The sequence below is a fragment of the Clavelina lepadiformis genome, chromosome 5 (assembly GCF_947623445.1).
Source record: "Clavelina lepadiformis chromosome 5, kaClaLepa1.1, whole genome shotgun sequence".
Classification (NCBI taxonomy): Eukaryota; Metazoa; Chordata; class Ascidiacea; order Aplousobranchia; family Clavelinidae; genus Clavelina; species Clavelina lepadiformis.
This window is the reverse complement of record NC_135244.1, coordinates 6,913,140-6,939,155: the sequence shown is the minus strand read 5'-3', so window position 1 is coordinate 6,939,155 and position 26,016 is coordinate 6,913,140. Positions and strand designations below refer to the sequence as shown.

General features: G+C 38.4%; 1 protein-coding gene across 3 annotated transcripts; it reads left to right on the top strand.

Moving 5' to 3' along the window:
* Positions 1-232: 232 nt before the first annotated feature.
* On the top strand, positions 233-25,495 carry LOC143459796 (uncharacterized). Of its 3 annotated transcripts, XM_076957074.1 has the most exons (15): positions 233-425; positions 512-667; positions 18,045-18,201; positions 19,489-19,605; positions 19,903-19,966; positions 20,045-20,121; positions 20,261-20,387; positions 20,589-20,748; positions 20,980-21,187; positions 21,280-21,425; positions 21,511-21,641; positions 21,750-23,980; positions 24,110-24,204; positions 24,413-24,528; positions 24,743-25,495. In XM_076957074.1, exons 3-15 carry the CDS (start codon positions 18,142-18,144, stop codon positions 25,060-25,062), a joined length of 3,852 nt encoding a protein of 1,283 aa, XP_076813189.1. In that variant the 5' UTR covers positions 233-425; positions 512-667; positions 18,045-18,141; the 3' UTR covers positions 25,063-25,495. The 3 variants fall into 3 exon arrangements, with proteins under 3 accessions (XP_076813189.1, XP_076813188.1, XP_076813190.1); XM_076957073.1 differs by having other exon boundaries at positions 233-667; XM_076957075.1 differs by lacking the exons at positions 233-425; positions 512-667 and adding an exon at positions 15,472-17,964.
* The last annotated feature ends 521 nt before the right edge of the window (positions 25,496-26,016 follow it).

Genomic DNA, 26,016 nt, shown 5'->3' with positions numbered 1-26,016 from the left:
TCGAAAGGCCACATTTCCTTCAAAACAAATAATACAGCAAATAATTTTCGCAAAAAGATCAACACATAGGCTACTCAAATAAGACATCCACGGTCGTTGATCGATTTGAGAGCGCAGTGCTGAAAAAAGACTGAATTGGCAGTTACCAATGCTACAAATTTCATAAGCTGCCGACTTACGAAAACCTGTTTACCATTCTCTAAGTGATTACAAAAGACAACTTGAATGTTTTTCAGCTTGTTGTGTTTGTCTTTGTAAAACATTGCATCTAACTCTTTGTGGATTTTTTTCTTGAAACATCATTAATTACATGTCATGACAAGTAAAGATTAACTTTCATTTGATCCAAATCAACCTGATTGTAGCAATTACCTATTTACCTTACCTGCTTGACCGGTGGGCAGTTAGACAGCAAAAACGTCGAGGTAAGCGCATTTTGGTGCCCTTCGATCACTCTAAACCCTATATCTCTGGTGATTGACCTATGTCGCTTTTGTCTTCGTCGAGGTAGTAGTTGACGGTGAATGGGAAAAGCCCGAGATCACTTTACTCGTTGACATATGAAAAGGTTTGTGATTGTGAAGTTAGACAAAGATGGGAAATATTCTTTGGGAAGAGTAATAAAGTTGATATTTGGAATAAGTTTAAAGCGAGAAGACAATATCAGGTATGTGAATTTGAAATTACCATCTCTCGACTTTAAATGTCGTTGAAATTAATTATACAAAAGCTCTTTGCTCGCTTTAACTTCAAGTGAAGACATAGAGCCAACCGTAGTATATTAAGCGAATTTTTCACTTTCCTTTTCTCCTTGCGATACTTGTCGTCAAGCATTGGAAATTATGTGAATAGCTTTGCCAGTAGAAAAAATGTCGCGGGTAATGAAAGCCCAATATTTCATGCAATTTTACCGCTATCTTGACATGCACCTTGTTAGTACGTGTTTGTCATCACGAAGTGGTCATGGTCAACTTCAGTGCAATGCGAATCAAATTTTGCGTCATCGTTCAAGATGTCATGCCAATGATTACGTCTGCGGAAATGCACGACTGGCGTTATTGAAGTAATTTGTGCCGCTTTGTCACAACGATAGCGACCGCAGAAGATTAATTCAAATGGCGCTTACGTGCCATACACTGCGTAGTGCGTAGAGTACCTAATTCAGCATTTCGTTTGACCTCTTGACAAATCATCAGGAAAATATTGATATGATATAAACACAAGTGATCTTGAGAAAATCGGGGAATTTCAGCCATTCATCAATTAATCAGGTCAAGTACTCTCCTCATAATTGTCGTTATATCTTCTTGTCGGCTGTAAATGGGTATGATTTGCTAAAATGTAAGTTTGTGTTATTAGGTAACTTGATGCCTTTAACGGAAATGTCTTTACAAAGTTGTATCTCTGGAGATAGACTTGTAGGGCGTGCCACTTTGACTTTTGGTCTTGTTTTTGTATTATTTCCCTTTGAAGTTTTACTTTGTTTTGTCTGGGACAGATGCGAAGATGTCCGACCCTTTTGTAAAACATCCGTCAGGGATGACTTGTTGTGAAGCTTGTGACCTGTTTGCATATTTTTAATCCCGCGGAACAAAAACTCAAAATAGTTTTATTGCCATAAAATATCGTTTTACGTGTAGATGGCCGTTTGGTACAAACCGGTTAAGACACAAAAACTCAGGCATAATATGATCTCAAAACGCAAAAGAAAACAAACTGGGACAGAAGAAGGAATTAAAAAATAATCGCTGTCATTCTACCGGTAGACAAAACATGACGGACGAGTACCGGTATATTGGATCATCCGACGCTAATTACGCTCGGTAACCTAATACAGATAGTTAAAAAGGTTTCGTTTAAATCTTTATAAGAACATACTATCCCCCTATTGTCTCGTGTTAGCTGTGTCATCATCAGTAATTTAAGAGTTTTGTTTGCGCCCAAAGCAACTTTCAACGTATGTCAAGTTTCACTCGCAATATTCCCGGTATCCAACAAAGACTTGGTGCATTACGTGCTTGATATTTTTATCAATAAAACTAGTTTCATTTTTGAAAATTTTTTTTTATTTTAATAGATTGGAAACCAGATAATTAATGTCGATTTGTTAAAAAAGATGTAGCACTTATTTTCGACTGTCTGCCTGTGGTCGTTAAATGGAACTCTACCAGGTTCGTTTCTCGAATTTACGGTCAATCGCGTAAAACTGGAGGTCAGTCGATAACCGTTTAATGGCGATAATAAAATTGATACAGCGTATGAGAAAGCAGCGGTTGACGTAAAACAAAAACAAACTCTAAATAGTCATAAACAGCTTACACCATAAACTAGTGCTTTACAAATTGGGTGATACAACATTAAAATGCAGTGCTTGTGAAACAGGCGTGAAAAATATTCCATGACAAAGATACAACTTGCACCACATTTTTTTTGGAAATATTAACCTGCTTAAATCAAAAATCGGTTGAATTTTCAAGTTTAGACGTGTTCTTTATTTTGAAAACAAATTAAAATTCAATCGCCCATGTTCTTGTACAACGACCATTTGGTATGTTATGCTCTGATTTTACAATTAAGTGCAAAATGACGTTCGCCAGAAAATGTTTGTCCAATTTTTGCAGGTTCATTTTCACGACTATAAATTTCCAATTACAAAATTTTCAAACGTCCATCAACTATCACACCGTGTTTAGCGTGAGCCAGGTATAGCGTTCCCGGCAAAATACTAACCTTTTCAAGAGCTCTTGCAAAAATGTCAACTTAACCTATAGTCAGACGCGATGTCTGCCACCTAAGCAAATTGCCAATGTTACTGCAGAGCATTGGCTAATGACCGCGAATTTTCCCGATCGGAAATATTATAACGCTTTCAAATGCTCGTTGTCTTGCTGAAGGTTACCAAAAGGTAGAGAGTGCATGGAGCAAGCAGCTTGGAAAGATTTGGAAATAGAGAGCTTGGCTTGTCAAATGCAGTGGCGCTGCGCCACTCGCACGGAAGCACAAGTCTCAATATGAACACCTGGGTCTAATCGTTTCTGCGGCATAAATATAACCCGCTTCTTAATTGTCACTCCGCGTGGATCCGCTGTTTTGATTGAACACAGTATTGACTCTAGCGGAAGCCAATACCCACCTTTTGGGTCCGCATTTAAGTACATTACCGGTATATTTCCATTGCACCCATGCATATTTGCACGCTGCTCCGACAGGAGTGGTCACGCGACGGAGATGATACGTGCGTGTATTGTCAGGTACGTGCCAGCACCGCAAGATAAAACTTGCGTAAACAAAAGGAACATTTTCGCGCCATTTTGCATGACACTGCCTGCTAAACTTAGTCGCAGAGTTTTCTTACATTTGTCGTGTTTTAATTTCACGCGTTCCGTTTCTCGTACTTATTGTGAGGTGTTTGAACAGCATCTTCTATATTTGAAAAGGAGATTTGCCGAAAATTTTCATCTATTATGTTATAATGTTTATCGGTCCCAATTCTTTGAGATCTCACACGTTTGATTAGGGGCGTGGCGTTGATAGATTCCTGATATTTCATTTTAATTTCTACAATGGTGGATCCTGGTAAAGACTAGAGCTTGTCTGATGAATAGATTCGAACATAACGAGTTCATTAAACGTCACGCTTTGGCATCTATCAGATAAAAACCCACTCGGTAAACGTGACTTTGACAGGTCTAAACCCTTAAGTCACCAATGCAATTGTGGGCCGAGATCCACGCCTAGTTAAATTCGCTTTGTCCAATAGAAGGTCCCAGCTTTGCGTTATCTGTATCAATAGTCGTTGTTTGTTCTTCCACAACGGGGACATACTCTTCCCTTAACAAGCGTAAGATCGGATTGCGTTCAACATACCCAGCTGGGGATGCGTATACCGTATGTACACAGCTCTGTTTGCAATTGGCTACCGGGAAGCGTTAAACCTTTTGTAATCCCTGTCAAAGAACCAAGTTCATCCCTTACGAGTCTTTTGAAACCTCGATAGAGTAAATTTGTGACTGTGTCATAACTCAAACTCGTTGGATCACGTTCTGTCAGCACAGACCGATCGCGCCGTTTTCTGACCCTATTCATCGGTCCGCTGTCAGGGCTTTGACAAGACCGCAAACATTTCCTGGATTATACAATTTAGCCTGAGATATTTAATCGTGACGGGCAAAATATAATCGGCATAAATAAGGTGTATAAGACATCCACGAATGCAAACACTCTGAAGTGGAGTGGGGTAGGATGCGCAGAGAAGTGATAAAAGAACGAATAAACAAGGGTTTTCTTTTCAGACTTGAAAGTATTAAAGTCGTTCTCCCCAACAAAGGGTGATTTATCTATCTTTTGTGTGAGAGTACGTTTCTCTGACAACATGGGTTTGCACTCCACCACATCAATGAGCGATTAATTTTATTAATTAAAAGTCGTTCCGCCAACTTCAAATGACATTGGGGCCGGGTGGATGTTATTTTTGTTGAATTTTTTGCTTGACTTTTTTTCTATGTAGCACCCCGGTGCGGTATAAGTTAACACATAACTTTGATGAATTTTAATTCAGTTATTTATTTTGTAATCACTTAAAAATTTGTTATTTGATAGAAAATAGTAAAAAAATATTATAAATAATATTCTGTTCAGTTTGTACATAAAAGCAGATAAAAAACGAATCACACTAAGCTACAATCATGATGATCTTTTAAACCTAGTTCGGTTTTGTCCTGTCTATTATACATACATCACTTTCACAAACATCAGGTCCAGGTAGTTCTTAATAAGTTCGCAATATTTGATATCTCGCGCCCAAACTTCAAGAAGGAGTGTTGCCAAATGGTCATTGTGACTTTGCATGAATAGCTCGGGCTAGATCGCCTAATTGGATCAGCTTCTGCATCCTTTCACAAGACAGACAGCATGCTGGTTGGTGTTGGCTCCTCCCTCGATAACCGCAAACTACCGTTTTGCATTATGTTCCGGTGCCCGATTAAAAAGGTGATTGTTCAATTCTTTTGTTCTGATTTTCCACACAACGAGGCGCGGGTCGAAAAAAGGGTAAAATATCCTATTATTTATTTATACAGTCGCATGAATCCACACGCCTATTGGGAAAGAATTAAAAGTGACAGACGATGACTTTTGTTCGGATTTTTGGATAAGTTCTATTCTATTCAGAACCATCTTTTCACCTGTTTACACTTAAGCCCAAATTAAGCTTAAAAACGTGATGGAAAATTACTGGATGCCCAGACCATTACAATAGTATAAAGCAGTTACTTTCTACAAGAATAAGATATAATGTCCTATACCGTCGTTGCATTTGCGATACAAATATTTACCAGCTGGCACCATAGCGCTGTTCGGTTACTTCTGGTTGCCATGGTCACCATGATCGCTCTTGCATATATACAGGGTTCGTAATTCCCATTAGCACGACCAACCATATATAGGCTACATACAATATGCGGAATGTAAGTGAAAATACAACGACTTTTCGCACCCAGCAGGTAAAGTAAAGATCGGCAATCGAACTCCCTTAAAGAGATTGATTAAACCTTCATTGCAGAATTTTCTGCTGTAAGTTTGGGTGTGAACAATAGTTTGGTTCAATTAATTTCCTGAATAGTTTGCCAATATTTCCTTTATTTGCTGTGATTATCACGAAAGCCTCGAGCAGCACCCAGGTGCCGTATTACTGGATGCTTTTTATGATAAAAAATGCTGAATAATTGCCAAGATTTTGCCACTATTCGTGGTAATGGCATTTGAGAGGGTGAAAAGTGCATGCTCCGGGTTTCTTGCATAGGTTTTTTTTGCTTTTTTCTAAAATGATTTTCGGGCAATCCTTCTGTCAATCTTGGAAATTCATAACAAAAATATATAAAAGCGATGTAAAGCCGCCACTTGCTATAACAACATCTTCACAAAATCTTTACGTATACTCCATGCGTAGGGGTTTGTTAAAAAGCTATGGACAAGATAAGGACGTCCGTAAAATAATGAATATAACACTACTTCTAAGGAAATGTTTTACTTTTTATATTAAATTTCTTTATATATTATTATAAATTTTTATATTTTGTTCATATGTATGTAATGTATAATAATGTAATGTATGTATATAATGTCGTTGAATTATATTTTCTGATATAATCATAGTTAAGTGTCACGCTCGCTGCTTTGAGACTGCACAAACTATTATGACATCAACATCTTTCTCCTCTTGCTTTAGACATTACGTCAGACTTGGAGCATGACTTAATCGGTTTTGTTTTCCAGCAGTTATGCCATACTGCGCATACTTGTAGTACCGGCGTCGAGTAGTCTTCGCGTGCGCACAATTTTTTGCAGAATGTGCGTTTTTCATTACTTGGTTGTCTTTAAACAACCTTGTTTATGGTTTGAAAGCAAATAGGTTGTGTAACGCGACAAAACATCACAGTATTGCAATGACACCATCACCGCGAATGAGTCAGTATGAGGGTGTCAGAATGTGATGGTCGTCGGTGCTCTTCCACGGTAGGTGCGTCAGCGAAGTGCTTGATAGCGCCATTTCCGGATGCCAAATGAGCGCCTCTGATCGGACATCCCGTGCGTAAATGCGGCAGTGATAGTTTCCGCAATTACCCAACTTGCGACTGCTGGCTGTCAAAGAGAAACGAGCACGAACCGCGGGGAGACAAAAGCGACAGCCGCAGGTAGTTTAATCTAACACGGAGATGTTTCTCTTGAAAGAAAATAAGTCGAACGGTGTCAAAACGACTGACGCCCGGTTTTGCGGTGACTTGCGGCCGGCTTTGTTTGAGCCGTGGCATCTTGTGCGCCACTTCCTCTCGTGGGAATTGTAGGTGGGTTGCGTGCAAAATTCTACCAGCAAACGGTGTCCTTACGTCAGAGAGACGGAGAAGGGTTTGCTTATGGAAGTAATCTCTGATTGATCGCCCTAAATATATGGCAAAATGGCGCTGACTTCAGTGCCGAACAGGCTGACATTTGTAAAGTTTATCCAAGTGAATGGATTACCCCGATTAGGTGCTCTTGGAACCCAGGACTTCATATTAGGATAATAACCATTTCCGCTTTTTGTAATTGCCCTTTGCGGTTAAAAAGCTAATTTTGGGAAATCTTGTTAGGTTCTCGTTTGTGGTTTCAATCTTTCTCCCAATCTAGTGTCCGAACAAAGATGCGAAAGAATCTTATATCCAAGGATTTTCAAAATCAACCAGCATAAAGCTAGCTCGATTAAAATTACGTCTTTGCAAAGTTAATAATAGCGAGAGAACACTACCGGGAATTTTTAGGTCTGACAATGTCAGTTTGTGCGGTTGCGTGCAACCGTCTTCCGAATTGCTTTATTATAAGAACAACCTACCTGCTTCAAATGTTAGCTTTTTACTCAAGACACTGCAAAATGTCTACAGTAAATGTCCTTTCGTGTGGGAAAGTGCCTTGTCTCTGCTTGTACATTTTGAAGTTTTACGTCACTCGACAACATTTTTATCCCAAGCTGTGTATAAACATAAGGTGAACTTTCCATTCACATATCTTTATTGAAACTATAGAAGCTCGGCCAGTTACCGTTTTTGTTTCATGGAATCCTAACACACGTTTTGGTACATAGTCTGCCGATTGCCATCAGTTTATTAACTATACGATTAATTTTATTTTTTTAAAGAAAACATAACACTCTTTGCCTCAGTGCTGTTAACAGAACTTCTTCACCTGTGTTTTTCTTTGTTTTGATTGAGCTTTTAAGCCTGCTGGGGAAATTTGGCTTTTTCCGGCGTTCCTATAAAAACATCCAATGGTGTTGTCTGTTTTGGTGATTATTGCTTATATGCTGGCCTGTCAGATTATTTTTACTTTTTATGACACAAATTAGCGTGGGAAAGTGATCCTTTATATCACCTCCTGATAGATAACTTCCAGCTGTCGACAAAACTTGGTCATCATTTTGCTTTTATTATTTACAAACTTGCGGTGTCTCTTAAAGATATGAATGGGGTTACTCAGAGCTAAGTCGTTAGCCATATCATACTCACTTCTCAGAAAACCGTAAACGTGCTATATGAGAGTATGAAAATAAAAACTCCTTTTCTTGTGTCAAACTAAAATTTTTAATTTTGTAATACGAAATTATACAAGTGATGTAGTTTTTGCCGGCTGACATGCCTTCAAGTTGCTACTGTACCCATGACGTCATCCAGACCTTCTCTTTAAAGCTGAATCTTGACCATAAGTATATTCAAGCAGATAACGTACCATTTTGTTTGACCTGTACAGGGCTATAAATGTCACGGACAAGCACCTTAAATTTGACAAATATGTTGTTTCGCGCGATCAAGTGAACGCTTTCTTCAGAAAGCTTTGTTTGGAAACATTACGTCTGAGTGGTTATTTGATTAAAAAAGTAGAAAAATGAGAAAATATCACGTTCACGTGTTAAGTGCTTGATGAGAACGCAGATGGCCCTGAGATGATATTATGAGGGTGATGGACTAAAACGGCCGATCTCCCATTAACAGGTTCGTGACTATTTTCATATTCTTCAAAACAGGTCTTGAAAACTCAGTACAAGATCGACATGCCACGCAAATAATAGCCGTGATACTTGAGTGCGACTCATTCAATGTTAGCACTGAGTATGATTATATGACATAGCGAAGGTATTAACCCGACAACGCCATGTCCCAGTCCTTTAGTAGTTTAGTGTAACAAAGATAAGCTTTGGGCGAGATAGTAAACCCTCTTGTGTTTTAGAGGCTTATGTGTCGCGACCTTTTCTACTTACAGTTGTCGAGAGCTACCGTTTGAGTAAAATAAGTATCTTATCGACGACAATGTGCTGACCGCAATGTGTTTAAACAGCTTCATTGTCAAGTCTAAACGACTTCCTTGCTGAAGGCTGAAGTTACTAATTTAGGGTTGTTGCTTCCGTACAACAGGTCTTGAGCTTAAAACGCTTATCCAAAATAATGATCAACATCGTGAATGGTTTTTCGTATCGAAGGTGAATTCCAATGTTATTAACGTGGAAATAACAGTTATTTAATAACAAAAAATAAAAAATAAAACAAAAAAGAATGTGCAGACCGATTGGAAATGCTTGTCGATCTCTTGGAGTCTCTCTCGGCCATCGAAGTATGCGTCGATCGATTCATACTGACCCACTAGGTCGTCGCTCGCGCTTGGAGTGGCGGCATCGTCCCCCTTAATTGCCTGCTGCTCATCTTTACGAAGGCTCAGAACACTTCACTGGTTGTCAGTTTACGCTGCGTCGATTTTGCTACATCGTTGAGGGGCGGAAAGCAAGGAAAAGATACTCCATTGTCGTGGCCACTTTCTCGCCTCTCTTGCCGATGTCAGTTAAACGGGATTCATTTAAAAACAATGGTGGGCCCCCTCTTCACACAAATTAACCGGAAACTTTTGAGTGTTTACTCGCACTGGGGTGTTTCGCTTCAAGTGCTTTTGTGTCTTCTTTTCAATAGATTAAAACTATATAAGAATTTATTCCTGTACTATATTGCCTACTTTACGGCACAAAATATCTTGTGACGAAAAAACCTTAACAATTCCCGCGAACATACCAATAAGTTTCAACCACACAGCAACTATTTCTTTTCTTAAAGCAGCTTTTGTATCACAGCTTTAGTCAAATTTTTCAAAAATTTTGGATGACGGCTACAGTTTGTGAAATCTGGTCGTTTTCGTTTTAATATACGTACTTCCACGCAAGTCGCTGTTGCACTTGTTAGGAGAGTGATATCAAAACCATTACCACGATTACCTAATTCCCATTATTCAGTTGCGATTGGGTTTTGGATTATGATGTTCGGTTAGTCAAACATTGAGATCAAATTCTTTGTCGCTAACGATACCCACTTTGTCTAATCAACTAAGACAAATGCAGAGTTTTGTGCGTTGCTAATTAATCAACTTAAAGCCGATTACAGCGTGTTTTAATACGCATATTTGGTATTGTGTGCTTTACGAATTTAATTTCTATCACGGGATTCAACTTAACCACTAGGTTTGTCCTTATTCTGCCGATTTATTACGTTAAGTGACTGGATTATCGCCGAAAACACGCCCCGTTAAGACGGCCATTTTCAGTCTCGCAATCTGCCGTCACATAACTTCAAGTCTGCGAAAGATTTTTAAACCTCCCATTTCAATGGAAAAACACCGAGAAGCTTTTGGCATAACATCTGATGACGTCTTTTCTGTAGAATGTGTCATGTATAATTTATGCTGTCTTTGTGGTTTTGGTTTAAATTTTTCCATACAAACTAATATCGTATTTGCAAATGACAAGTTTTTAAATATCATTACGCAAATGTTAAAATAGCGCCTAGTCAGGAAATGTTTTGAATAGTCATGTTTCGTATTCTTTGATAAGGAATTTAATTTTCTTTCGTTTAAGTTGCTTTCTGCCGATTAAACAAAAACCATGCTTTTAAGAAAAAATAATAAGGCTCTGTTACATAACAATAAAATTTTCCAATGTTAAACTTTTTGCATTGTTTACTTTGAATCCATCACAAGTCAATTTTTATTTCAGCGTTTGGAACACTGTTCTCAGCCTATGTCTTGTTTCCTTGTCTGTGTTATTATGAGAATCAACTATCGCTGGCACCACTGGCAAGCGAAAGTGATAAAAATTCTCAAAACAGAGCTCGGTAATCATACCGTCCTTCTACCCTTTGCGTTCACAACAAGCCAGCAATCGGATTTCGCCGAAACTGATATTAAATTTACTAAGGACGTTTTTTTGATACATGTGATAAAATTTAATCGATGTTTTCATGTGCGAACAAAATCCCACGGTCGCATATCGCATTTTTTTCCTGTCATAATGAAAATAGTTAGCTTATTTATTACTGATACATACACACCGTCGTAATAAATAAATATATTATATTAAGTGCCGATAACCTTTTTCCGTAAATGTCTATACCCTGATTAAAAAAACTTTGTTGAATTCCTCAAATATTGCACAAATTTGTCCAAAAATCGGTTTCTATATATTAACAAAATTTAATGATACCTTTCAAAAAAGTTACTGTTATTGAGCTGTCATTGAGACGTTTTTGTAACGCGTGTCGATACGAACTCGCCGACACAGGGGATTAGCAGAAATGAGACCAATGGTACGTTGTTTGCTATTGGGCTCGAATGGAATTACACTTTAAAACGCGGCTAATCGGATGGGCTTGCAGCTCTCTCTAAAACAAACATATTAATGAAGCAAGTGCAAAAAGTAGGAGCGGCATATGTTAATATGCATGAGTGGGTCTATTGACTTAATGTGAGATGCGTAAATAATACACAAATATTGGGCCTCCAGAAATTAATGAAACTCGTAGCTTTAAATTTACTTAAAATAGGTTTATATGTTTGATTTGTGCAATGATTTAATGTCTTTATTTGTTTAAGTTTAACCTCCAGCGTGGTTTAGTTTAAATCTGATACGATTTATATGTTGCGATAAAAATGATTGTGTCTCCAACGCATTTTCAGCAACGATTTTGGTCTACACATACTGTACTCTTTTCCGAATATTAAAGTTTTTCATCAAAAGGTATTATTTAGTTCTCTAAATCTAACATTTTTTGTTCTTTAAAATAAAACTCGATTTTCAAAAACAACTTTGCTCCCTTATTGTATTTCAATGTTAAATTTGCAACACGACAAAATGGACGCTATGCGCAAGCAACGGTTGAGACGGCGCGCTTTCTTGAATAGGTCACGTGACCGAGGTCTTATGGACGTACGTCGGTACGAGGCAAATTTAACTATGCAACATCCACGGATGTTATTCCTCCTGAACGTTCCACAGTTTCAAACTGCACGTGTTTTGCCTTTGTATGTATTCGTTTTTGAGCTTGTGGGCTTAATTAAGTCTGTGGCAGCATTATATTACATCTCCTGTATTTTGAAAGGTCTTAAACGCTCGTCAAACGAGGATTTTACAAAACGTCGACGCAGGAGGAAACCTCGTCTCCTGCATCCAATTGAGGCTCACATAAATAATGATCTTAACCAGCGCTTGGCAACAGCTTGTTTACAGCGCTGGAAATGAACAAAACAAAGTCCAGTACTTAAGTCACCTTCCAAATTCAATGCGAATCTTAATTACCAAAACGTTTGGTAGTCGTTGTTTTTAGTGTTGGTTAATCACAACCTCTGTAGAGTTTGAAAGTTTTAAAGGATATAAAATGACATGTTTCAGTTTATTAATTTTCTCACCGTATTAATCACTAGTTATTAGTATTAGGGCGCCCGCTGTTACGACCGCCTTGCGAGGTCTTTGCCTCAGCACGCGCTGTAAGTTAAGGCGTCCAATCAGAAAGTCTTAAGCAATGGATCGAATTGTTCCAATAATTGCGCAACTCACAGCAACGCACACTTTCGCTGATTCTTGGAAGTGCTGCTATGGCCTGCTTTTGTATATTGTTTGAGTGTTGCTCCTTTCATTCAAACTAGGAGCTCAATTCCCTAAAATGAAATTCCCGTAAGGTTTTTCGTTTGATTGGTCGATTTTATACTTTGTACTGATAGCGTATTTACAGAAACGTTTATGTTCATACTGAAATCTCGATTTGGAAATCACCGGTCACTGCTCATTAGTGTACACACGCGCTTGCAGATGCGCTTGTTTCAAGGCAATTTATGACTTAGAATATGGGAGCACGGGACAATTAAGTCTTGAAAGATTGCTCACAGATGGGAGATTAGGAAACAGCACCTGACCTGAGAAGAAGAATTTCCTAAAGGATGCACCCGGCTAATGTCAAACGGTCAATTATTATCGAATGATACATGAGACAGCAAAGGCCGAAGTTTCTACATATAAGGCGCAACGCGGGATTACACCGACCAGCAGGAGGCTGGATTATTTTTTATATGATTTTAAATGTAGAAACCTTAACGAACCCATTGTGCTTCAAACTCTTGCTGGTTTTGACCGCATTTTTTGGTCGGAATAACTAGCGCTTCGCACATCATTTTCGTGACGTAATTTTAGATTCATCAGCGCTACAGGACGTAGACTCGTAGAGATTTTGTGTTAAAACGGGCGTATTTGCAGCTGTGGGACCTACACCAGGTATGACATAACACGAAAAATTCAGATTCTGGATTGCGCTGGAATGATTTATATAGAGTATTGGATATATGGCTACAAATAAACTACGTTCTGTATAGTTATATATAAAACAATTTGTACGTTAACTTTTTTCAACATAGCTTTCTATAAAATTATAATTTTATTTTGGCGATAGTTACAATTTTAGCCATTAAATTTTTATGTGAACAAGTAGTGGTTAATCCTGTGACGACGACTCTCATTTCATTAAGAGCAAATCAAAATGATTTAATCCGCTGCCCAAACACTATATAGCAATATGGCCATAACAGGATTCAAATTTGCAAAGTTAATCTATTCATAAGGCGTACTGGGTGAGACATCGTTTTTAGAAAAACTTTTTATACGCTTTTCCAAATCATGTACGGCATTGTTTTGTGTGTCCAAACGTTGCTAAGTGTGCAAGTGTGATCTCCGTGTCCAATAGACAAGACATGTCCTGGAAAGGGGCGGCACGTGATGTGTCGGACAGTAGATGAATTTAGCGACGATAGATACAAATCAGAAAAGCTGTGTAAATATAGACAATTATGATAGAACTAAAAGCTACCGCTCTCTTTGACCAGTGTTATTGCCTGATCACCATGAACATGATGAAATATGTTTTGGGTGATTGTGTGAACGCAATCCTTATGACCCTGCAAACGTTCAACCTATATTAGCAATAGCCAATTAATGTCCTGAGAGCGACTTTATTAATTGATAGATTTGACAAATATAATCCAATTAGGCCGAAATAAAGAACCCGGATGTCAATGTTACGATGAAACACTCGATGAAAATTTAAAGTTTTCACACGTTCCAGCGGTTTCCCGGCGTGGCACACCGATCGCTTACCTAACGAAGCACCTGGACCAGTAATAACACTGGAAAATACGATAAAAGTCCCACCTACATAATCAAAACCCGTGTGTATGGTCTTGCTGATTTGGTGTGAGTTTGTCAACATAGTTTCTCAGCCCATTATAGTCTTTATCTGTAAACGTTTAAGTTGTGACGTTCTTGGTGATATCGTAGTTAGTTTTAAATCTAATTTTGCGTTTTGACTTCACAATTGAGTTTTGTATTAATTTGAACATAAATCCGAGGTTCGTTACGGTAATGTCTAAAGTGGTTTTCACATTTGAATTACAATGTAATTATACAAACTACTTTTTGTTTAACTAAGAAAATCGGTGAATGCGGGGGCGTGCAGCAATTCTTTGTAGACGAGCGCGGTTTCTACACATGCGTACAATCCACAACAACCATGCGCTACCAAAAACGTATGAAATATGTCGCAGAGATTATAGCAACGCGCTGAAAATTTCTCACGGTCACTGGAAGTATCCCCAGAGTGCTCAAGACGTTCTCCAGCGCTCGACTATCAAAAGATCTGTCTTCTGAATCGAATTGTTGTGTTGGTTCTGTTAACTAGAAGAAGATTAGTAGCCAGTTGTTTGTTTTTTCACGCAAACCGAGTGCGCATGATCGGGTATTGTTTTTACGTACGTTGCCTTTGAGGTCCCGCAAAACGGTTGAGCTCGGCTCAATGAAGAGTCGTCTCCCCAAACGGATCTTACAGTTCGTGGTGTCTTGTTCGACAGGCAAGTAATAATGATAAGGACGAGTACGGGATGGGAAATATCTTGCCAGAAATAACAACCGGGACCACTCAAGGCATTTCAACGATTACATTATTCTAGCGGCATCCACTTACCAGCATGTGCTATTGAAATCCCAACAACAAGCTTTCGTTTCCAGTCGGCTTCGATCGTCCGATAACTTATATGCTATACGTTGGACTGTGATATGATGCCGATAATTTTTTGACCGGAATTCGAAATTAAATGTTTCAAGTAGTTCTTTGCCACTTCTCCCGTTTCATGTCGATAAACACTACCGAAGTGTGATTTTTGTTTCTCTGATGTCAGCACCAAGTCGGCCAACGATACCGGTAAAAGTGGCCAGATAATGACTTGACCGCACTATCTCGGTAGTAACCGTAACCCGGCCCTAATCCCGGATTTGTAAATCAGATTTTTATTTGCTCTAAACACTCGACCAACAAAAAGACTTAACCCCATTTATACAGTATGCGGCTGATGCTAACATGTATTTCTTGTCATGTTTGAAAAGTTTATCTCCGTTCTGTTGTTTATTAAAACGTTTCTTGTTCTTTTATTTCAATCTTTGAAAAATTCCCAGCAAGCATATATAGTGATGATAGCGTTAGATATGTAATGTCGTTATGAATGCTTTCTTCGTTGGCTTTTGGAACGTGAGAAGAACGTTATTTCGGATGGATTTAAACAGGTGAAGATTAGATGTTGTTATTTTAGTACCTTTTTAAACGCGTCCTTAATGATTTGGAAGATAGCGACATTTCCATTTTTTGGCCAATCTGATGATATAAAGAACCCTTTGCCTTAGCTTATTTTATTGATGACTACACCTCGTCTACAACAGGATCTGTATCGCGATAAAACAAACAAAGGGCAGGCTGTACCCTCTCATCAGTTTGCGCGGCGTGGCATCTTTTTTGAGTTGTCCTTTTCGCTTTTCGTTGTTTGTTGTCGCGCGTCCGGCTTGGTCCGTGACCGTTACCTTTTCATTAAGGTTGATGATAGCTCAAATGCACCAGTTACTCTCAGGGCATGTTGAAATAAGTGTCGGGGATTTCTGATAAGTAAACCGTGAACGATTGACCTGTGCCGTTCAACAGGTTAATCTCCTGCTCACTTTTAGATGTAAAGAAGTTCTAGCACTTACAAACATTCGCTGAACGCAATGATAACACTTTTTCGAAGCTCTTGTCGCAATTTACAGCTGTTTCTGGGCTTTATTCGCCCTGACTGACAAAACTGTATCAAGTAAACTCTTTGCTCGGTAACTTCAGTGACTAACGGAGAACAGCAAAATAGCAATATAGACCTCTCATTAAAAACTCGATATGCCTTAAGCCGGGTAACATACGTTTTCACAGTTATGCGCTATGAACTGATTTTGTATTGATGTACTTCGATTAACTTTTTAATCTTGAAATGAGGCCAGCAAAGCTAACATGTCCCAATTCGCCAATGTTAAACTCTCGCTTTTTGATTTAAACGCTGAATGATGCAAACCGTTTGTAGATTATTACTAGAGGCCGTTTTAACCGTTAAAACAGATATGTTAGCCAGCTGCAAAATGCTTTCGCAATTAATATTAACTGCACGCGAAACATCAAAGTTCGATAAAATAATACTTCATAACCTCGCTTCCTTGGAGAATCAATATTCATCCCATCAAATTCAGTTTTTCGGCTGCGCACATAATGTTTGCAAGACAGTTGTTAATTGAAATAGATGCTTGCTAACATTAAGCAGATGACCCATTGCCGGTTAAGTGAGCGTTTTAGCGTTCACGCTAAAAAGCTCACGCGATCAAAAGCAAAATATTAAACTTCGCCATGTATAAGTCTTGTTACAGCCTCTTGATGTTGTATTGAAATTTCACTTCAGGGTTCGTTGTGGTGTAAGATCATTAGTTTGTAGTGAAGATACTCAAAAGGCCAAACCGACAACTTTTAGACAGAGATAGTGCCCTTAAAAATCCTGCGACACCGAGGTCAACCTAAACGCTCTTTTGTGGTGCAAAGCTTACCTGTGTTTTTATTTACCGTACGTGACTTTTTCAAAGCTCGACATTGAAACTGAAAACTATCCGTCGTATATCTATGTGTAATTACGCGTTTTAAAGTGACTTGCCAGGCATGTTTTGTTGCAAATATGTAGCAAGTTAAGAGCATCACTCTTCCTGTGTGGCATTTTTTGCTTCTGCTCTATTTCAAAAGTCTGTCGAGGCGCTGTTCGGGCAGAATTACTATTTCTTATACTTGCTGGCCATGACACACAAGATAAAGTTTTATTTTTCGGCCCAATCCGAGATCCTTTTCCTATCATTTGCAAATTCTTCAGCTATCTTCGAGCCCTCTCGAATAAACAGGAGATTACATGACTCTAGATAGGAGGTGACGACAAGCGGCCTTCCATGGTTTGTCTTCCCGCAAGATAACCGCCGAAAATGAACAGATTTTTATCAAATAAAAACAAAGAAAAATTATTTATCCCTTTTCCTTAGTTTGCTTATGCCTTTCGCACAAGAAAATCAGGAAAACTTTGACAAATTGCCAAGTTGGAAATCCAAGGATTTTATCATGGAACTGATAGTACCACGCGACATACGGTCGCCAATACAATTGATATTGTAACGACCGCCGTATTTTTCTGTGGCTAGGCAGCAACGTCAATTTATTTTGGAAGACGATACTGCAGCAACTGCGCACGCTACAATATATTGTCCTTCAAAATACGTTTTTTTTAGTATTGTTGGGAAAGACGCACTTGATAAGCCAAAGCCATTTACAGTATGTCACTGTTAATGTTCTCTGGTGAATATAAATCAGTCCAACATATACTCATACTAACATACTATGGCCGACTTACCCTAAAAGATTTTTCCAGTTTGCATGCAGTTGCACAATTGTTATGGTTGACGATAAATATAAAGCATTTTAGAATAGAATGTTAGCAGTGGAAGCGTGCCGCTGTTACAGCGTTGACAGTGAAAAATATCTTGTCAGTATAACATACATTAGGAAATGCATTTCCCTACTCATTAGTCATATTAAATATTGTCCAGCGTGCACAAAGTAACATATTGGGTACAAATTGTGGAAGTTGATAACGCCATTTCGACCGCCAACAGTAAGAGAGACCAAACGAGAAAGAAAAAAGCGACAAGCGACGAGCGACGAGAGAAGATCGGAAGAAAAAAGATAACGAAGCAAAATCCAACCGGTTGCTGCCGCGTCTTTTTTTCTCTCGCGTATGAAGACAAATCTTATAACACTCTCAATCGAATTGTGTTCACTTCATAGGTGTAGTCCTGAGTCACGAGATATTTCGACTGCTGCATGACACCTGATACGGAACACTGAAGATTTGTAATTTTTCTCGCAATCCAAGGAAGCACGAATGCCTGAATTACTTTGCGTGGAGCAAACGAAGGAGTTTACCCTTTCCCCCATTGAAAAGGTAAGAGGTGTTGATTTCACGTTTTTAGCTATGATATGGTTTTGTTCGTAAATTAGTATAAATGTTGTTTATCGTTTTAGAGTTGTGCGCTATGGTGCTGATATATATCATATAAACGATTGATTTATCGTTTACGATAAACGTTAGTTTACCTATTTTATATGAAACGTTGTGCTTACAAGTTGTGTATTGCGAGTTTTGGAAAAAGCGTATTTGCGCCTGATTTAACTGTTTCCTTTATAGAATATAGCTTCCTTACTTAAACGTTGTTGTACAATCAATGTTTAAATTTTTACCATGGCGTGACGTTTATAAATCGTTTTTGACGTCTTGCTGTCAGGAACATTTCCTCAAAACGGAGGCTTTTAAAACTTGTCAATACATATCTTAATGTATCTTTTTATTGATTTATCTAAAGACTTTAACGCAAAATTCTTTTCAACCAAAACTTTAATATGGCAGTATAAGCGCTTATTTGCAATAAAACAACAGACGAAAAATGTTGATAAGCATTAATATAAAAATATATAACCAAATCCGGGTGTTCTTAAGACTAATTGCAAATCGTTTGAAATAGAAGAAATACTGTATATAGGGAAAGCTCCATGAATTGTCGCTCTACAATATGTTGCTAACGATACACACAAACATGCAAAATCAAAATACGAGAAATACTACACCTGAACGTATCTGACTATTAGTTATTATATTGTTCACAAATGGCAGATCATTTAACATTTTAATTACAGCAGACTTGTTAAAACAAAACATGTCGGGTTTTACGCAGGCGATGTGGTCGGCTTTGAAGCGTCGCCGCGCCCTTCGCTGAACTCCGTATAATTGTGGTAAAATGGCTACCCACTTATGGTTAATCCATTACGTGTACAATGGTTTCATTCGTGTAAGCTGTCAAAGAAAGCTTGCTTTTATTTTTTGCAGGTTGTTACAAAAACATATTACTCACAATATTGCAAAAACGTTGATAAGGCAATTTTAAATGAGCAATTTTTTCAAATTTTACACAACTTTAAATTACCCTTTTTGTTATTACAATTCGATTTACCAGCAATGGTTACGGTCAACTATTAAGTAAAATACTTGTTTACAAGTTGCAACAAACAATGACAGTATTCAAGAAAAATACTTCAATTTTACTGCCATACGTGCTTTATCGTTAACGTTTTGCAAAGTTAGGCATATACATAAAAAGCATTTGCTAGGAAAGCTGTTGTTAGTTTACCGTTTATTGGTATTTTAAATATCATTTGTGCGTCATTTCTTATGAAGGCCGAGAATCATACTGCAATGATTACTGAAGAGAAAGCAAGTGATGATGGGGCGTGGGTGGATCGAGTTAGATCCAGGGTCCGATATTCTCCTTACCCTAATCAATCACCCCCTCACGTGAGTAATTAATTTACAGTTTTAAATTTTGTCTATTAATCATTGCATTTCATGTTTTTATTCTAATCATACTGCTTTATACATGAGAGTTTATGAGTATAAGCAGCTTAGTGATTTTAGTTATTGTCGTTAGCAAGTTGTTGGATAAAAAATAAGGCATCTTTTGCGTTAATTATTATAAGTGTTTGTTTTTAAGACAAGATCCTTTCCGTTTCCTTTTGGTGCTGCAAAGCTCGTCTGACACCCTTGAGCAACAAAATTCTTAATTATATAATCTCATCTTGTTCTTAATTGTAGGCATCCAATCATTCCGACAATGCATCCCATGTCGTATTAACTGATGAAACTCAAATCATCGAAGGTAAATGATAGTTAACAAAGCACATTAAACTTTTATTATTTTTATTATTAAAGCATATGTAACTGAATAATCCTTCAGATAAGTCACCATATGACAATCGCATGAGATCCTATGATCAATCTCCGAATATTGGCAAGAACCCGAGTTACGAAGAGGTAATTTTAGCTTTTTTCATTAATTCGTACATCAGACAAAAATGTATTCAACTTTGTAAAATTTTAAACAAGGCAGAGCTTTTACGTATAGAATCCAATTTTTATGCGATTTCTTATTTCACCACCGAAATACTTTCAGTTTTATTCCAAAAACAATCCTTCGATGTGTGTCTCCCCAGAAGATGTGGAAAATTGCAGAAAGAGAGAGGAGCTTTCTCAACTATTCTCAACTCAATTCGAACCCGACAAATTACAGCATCATGCAGGTATATGAACTTTTTTATTTTTTGCCTATATCATCATTATTGTCATCAAAATCGTGATAACTTAACCCTTTTTACTGTATTGAGAAATAATGTAGGTCTCTTTTATTTTTGAATTGACTCCTTAATTACATTCATATGCCAATCCCTAACTTAATATTTTCACAAAGAATTGTTTAAACAGCCTTTAAACTTTTGTCACAGCTTTGTCCTGGTACAATGGGGTCAATGAAAACCGATCATCTTTTAGCGGAAGTAACATCGAGTCAGGTTTTGAAAGGTCGCCGGAAAACATGGACGGCGAAGACGGCGGATTTGAAAGCGAAGTGGGTAATGACGAAAGCAGCACTCAAGAAGAAAAGCAGTGAGTTTTTCTTTAGAAATTTATCCTGATTATAATAAAGAACAAGATTATTTTAATATTGCCAAAGTACAGTACTTATTAAATTCTGCGAGCATTTGTTTTGAAGAAATAAGTTGTTGTTATTATATCGGGAAAATGTACTGACTACAATACGCAAAACTTTATTGAATCCAAAATATTAACATAAACTGATAAACACAATTAAAACAATGAAATTTGCTTTTTCTGTAGATTCAACTGTGAACATTGCGAAAAGTCATTCACTGACCCTAGCAACCTGCAACGTCACATCCGGCAACAACATATAGGAGCAAGAGCACATCCGTGTCCGGAATGCGGGAAGACCTTTGCAACTTCCAGCGGTTTGAAACAGCATCAGCACATTCACAGCAGCGTCAAACCGTTTACTTGTGAAGTTTGCCACAAATCCTACACTCAGGTATTCCAGCATAAAACGGTGTATAAATTTTTCAGAAAATGGGAAATGTTCATTGAGATGTATAGTTTTAATAAATGTTTGTTTTCCTTTAGTTCAGCAATCTATGCCGCCACAAGCGCATGCATGCTGATTGTAGAACACAGATAAAATGTAGAAATTGCAATCAGCTATTTCCAAATTCAAGTTCATTGAACAAGCATCGGCGCTTCTGCGAAAATAAATCTCTTTATCCTAATGGGTGAGTAACTTTTTCTTTTAGGCGATATTGCTTCTATACTAAGTTTTGCTGTCTAATTACATTGTTAATGAACGTACAATTTTAGAGCTTCCATGAATCTTTATGCCGCTGCTGCTCATCGCCTTTCATCCATTGGTGACATGAACGAGAAAAATGATTTACTACATGCTTCAATGACGTTACCTGATGACATGACACAACAAAATGGCCTTCCAGGTAAGTTGCTTTACAATTTATTGTTTCTTTTATACACAACATATAAGCGAACAAGAATTATTTTTGCCAACAAGTATCGCTACTAAAAACTATGACGTGATTTTTCAGAGTCTTTGCCCCGCCCCTTGCAAGGAAATGGATCTTTGATTCAGAGCTCGTTACAGCCCGGGCTTTGGAATCACCCGGTGTCTTCACCAAGCGGTTTACGTCACATTTATCCCCTTAATCCTTTTGGTTTTAACAATTCTCAAAATCCCATGAATTTTCTTGGCAGTCTCGCCAGTCACCCATTAATGTACAAATCATTGTCCGCAAACCTAACGCAAAGATCTGCTGTTTCCGGGTCAGTGAAAAGTTCCTTTTCTGGGTTGAAGAGTGCCAGACCGGTAATGGCGCATGCGCAAATCCAGTGTTGCAACCCAAGTACCGAAAACATTTCAGGCATTTCTGACCGGCCCGGTTCCCAGTTTCCGTACACACTCAGGGCGAATTCTGCAAACTTCCACGGTGTTCCTTCTCAAGTGTCACCAACCAATGCCTCGTTCGAATGCGATGTTGGTGTGCAGGTTAATTTTTCCGTTAATTACCAAACACCCCAACGGCAATCGCGTAAAGTCCATGGTGATACCAAGTCAATGAATTTACTTCTGTCGCCGAGCATCAGTCCAATAAAATCAAATAATCAAGTAATGGGTGTTTATGCCAAGTACAGCCCTTTTCTGTTTGGCAAGTCAGAAGCTTCGTCGGAATTAGAGAGGCTTCATGCGTCAATAGCTTCCGCCAGCCCAGCTAAACCTTCCAATCAGTCCGCTGGCTTTGAATTTTGTCGACGTGATGTCACCACACCTTCTGAAATCAGGAAATCATCGTCAATTCTTATTGCCAACGATGACACATCAAAGGAAGAAATAAGAACGTTGCCTAAAGACAACAACAAAGTCTTTGATCGGGCCTCGCCAGAGCAGAGCAGTGAATGTGAAACAGATGCCTCTTCCTCTCATCATCGCCGAACTTCTATGGATTCACACAGCTCAACCGGTCCAAATGACGGCGTCGATTCAGGAGGCGGCAAACACCGCATCTGGAATCCGCTTCTCTCGCCATCTGTGACTAATCGAGAGCACAAAAATCATCTTTCGGAAGAATCAAAACCATACCTTCAGTTTCCTTTTCTGAACCCAAACGCTGTTGCTCCTTTTACAAATCCCAACGCTTTTATGTCTTTTGGATATCAACCGTACCCTGCAAGCAGCCCCAACATGATGCATCCGTACTCACTTGCCTTGGCGGCCGCTTACTTACATGGACAGAAAATGCAAAACGATGCTAATGGCATGTATGGGAATGAAACGTATCCTAACTTCCTTGCTAACAGCCAAAATGACATTTTTCTAGTCAACAACGACTGGAACAAGCCCAGGTCCACTCTTTCGACGCCGTTGGACCTTACAACATCAGGGAGTTGTTCTCCGGATAAACAAGTGAAAGCCAATGATGAAAAAATTGAAGGGTCTATTGCTGAAAAAGAAAACGGCATCGATGATGACAAAATGTTAAACTGGTTCCAACACAGGGTTGACTCAGCAGCCTCGAACCTTACACCTTCACCGTTTTTGCCTCAATTTCGTACCACCAGGAATTCTTCCTGGCAGGACAATGCAATGCTGTATTTAAACATGCTGGCTCACTGTCGATCAAACTTGGGTTTGATAGCGGATGCCAATCAGCAGCTGCTATCTCAGCAAGTTCCTAACGGAGCAGGTCCATTTCTTCAGAATAAAATGTTTTCCTCGACCTCCGCCTTCAGTGAATCTTCACGTAGTTCTTACAGATCCGTCAGCAGCCAAGATGGAGAAATGAAGAAATTATCTGACGAAAAGCCAGGAAAGTACTATGGCAACACAAATAACAATTGTAGCGGTGTTGGCGTGATGCATTTGCTCAAAGAAACGAATTGTGACGAAATTCGGCAAAGAAGCACGACGGAAAACGGAGCTCTCCAATCGAAATGTTGGAAGCCTTCAACAGAATCCGTAATTTCCCCCTTTCCAGACAAATTTCCCCATTTTGGGTCCAGTGTTTTGAATCCTAACCCTATGAACTTACGGCATGTTCCTGGTTCTACTTGTCAGCGCTTACCTCCAGTCCACACTTCCGCTAGATTGGGAAAAGAACGTTACACATGCAAGTTCTGCGGAAAACTCTTTCCGCGAAGCGCCAATTTAACCCGCCACGTTCGAACTCATACTGGTGAACAACCGTACAGCTGTAAATATTGCGAAAGAAGCTTTTCTATTTCTTCTAACCTTCAGAGGCACGTCAGAAATATTCATAAAAAGGTGCGTAAATGTCTAAGTATATCCAATCAAAGTATTAACTGGTGTGTGGTTAACTTTAGGGGGGAAATGTTCAGTTTTTTTAAGGAAATTATTACCTTTTATCTAATAGTGTTATTTTTTATATCGCAGGAAAGGCCGTACATCTGCCACAGGTGTGGAAGACAATTCGGTCAGCAGACAAATTTGGAACGACATTTGCGCAAGCCTTGTGGCAAGCGTTTGAGGTCAGCATTATATTGCTCATTGTTTGGTTTCACATTTGCGAAATCCTTATAAAATCTGATAACAATACAAATGGTCGGAAGTTTTTCATTATTGAGCTATAATTACAATGTCGGCTTTCAAGAACAACTAAACCTTTAGTAGCTTCCTCTTTCCCACGCTAATTACTATTTTAGTTAATAAATTTCTTCATATCTTTTTGGAATTTAGAAATGTTGAAGACCCATTTGTTACCAAAACGACCTTTGACAACGGTGACGCATCTGATGACTTTGGATCTCCGATTAATGCAGAAGCGAGTGATACGAACGACTTTGAAAGAAAAGGTATGTATTATCGAAATGATGTGATGCATGACGCATGTGTTCCCTAAGGAGAATGGTAAATTTGGAATTGAAATAGCGTAGTCTGATAATGTTAGTTTTCTATAATATCTTGCCATACTGCATAAAAATATGGCAATTCTTCAGAAAACAATGTTTGTGTATGTGATATATGTAACTAATGTCATAATTAACAACTTTTGTTTCTTGAAAATAGAACAAAGAGGACCGAGCCCAAGTCGAAACGAAGGATGCGATTCCTCCGAAGAGGGAAATGAAGCTGAATTCGACCAAAAACGAGCTGGGGCTTGGCTCTCCTCGCATCTCGTCGAGATGCGAGGAAGTTCCACTTCTGCAGACGAGATGGAAAAAGATGTAAACTACTCTGTCAACGCAACTCGTGTCCTTCTCAACTTAGCTATGGCTAACAAGGCAAACGTTGCAATGAGGACGACTACCAGACCCATGCATGGTGTACATGCAGGCATTGCTAGAGGCGAAACTGCTGATTGTAACAAGTATACCCTGGCAAACTGATCAAAATGTGAAACAAATGTGTATGCGTCTGTCGTAAAATTTGCTTGGAAAGGGCAAGGAAAAAGAATCTTGACCATTTCTGCGAAAATGCTTTGCAGTGTACAGTTGAACCAGAACAGTATAGTTTGCTTTCTTGCTTGAGTTAAATTAAATTGTTTGCCAACTTATACATAAAAATTTTTACTTTTATTGTGCTGCTTCAAATTATTTACTGTGCAGTTATGTCGGTCTGTGTATAATTATGATACAGGCCTATCCTAAATATGCGAGATGCCATGTTGGTATAACGACAGGTGCTTTTGTTTTCATTATTGATTTCTTCAAACAGTTATTTATAAATTAGACTCTCCTATTTAGATGTTGGTGTTATGTTTTTTCTTTACGTTTGCTGCATCTCTTCAATAAAGTACAATACCTTAACGGTCTTCAACGATCTTTTTCATTACGGCCATTCAGCCTTTTGCAAACTACACGCATTTATGGCAAATTATTGCTCATAACATTTAAACTGACGGCAGAATTGTTTGAGTGCGTTGCCAGTAGACAGTAGTTTGCACATTAGTGTTGGTATGATGACCTTATAGTAGAAAATTGGTCTGACAAACAGCGCTATTTATAAAGTCACATAAGGAAATTAAACTACATTGATGCCAGACTGCTAATAACGCTTCCAAAAGAAAAGCTTTTGGACCGCGATCAAAATCATAATTTTTTTGTCTTACCACTTGCTGTTAGTATGACAACAGTTTTGTGGTTTGATATGAAAATGCAACATGTAATTTTTTTTTAAACCTTTGTAACCGTTTGGTAGATAAGCATTTAGCAAAGAACAATAACAGAAAATTTTTAACGTTTTCGTAAAAACCCTATCGCATAAGGTATTGCTTGTGAACATTACCGACTTCATCGTTGTACTTTTCTGTTTCTATGTGGAAAGTATTAATTCAAAATCGA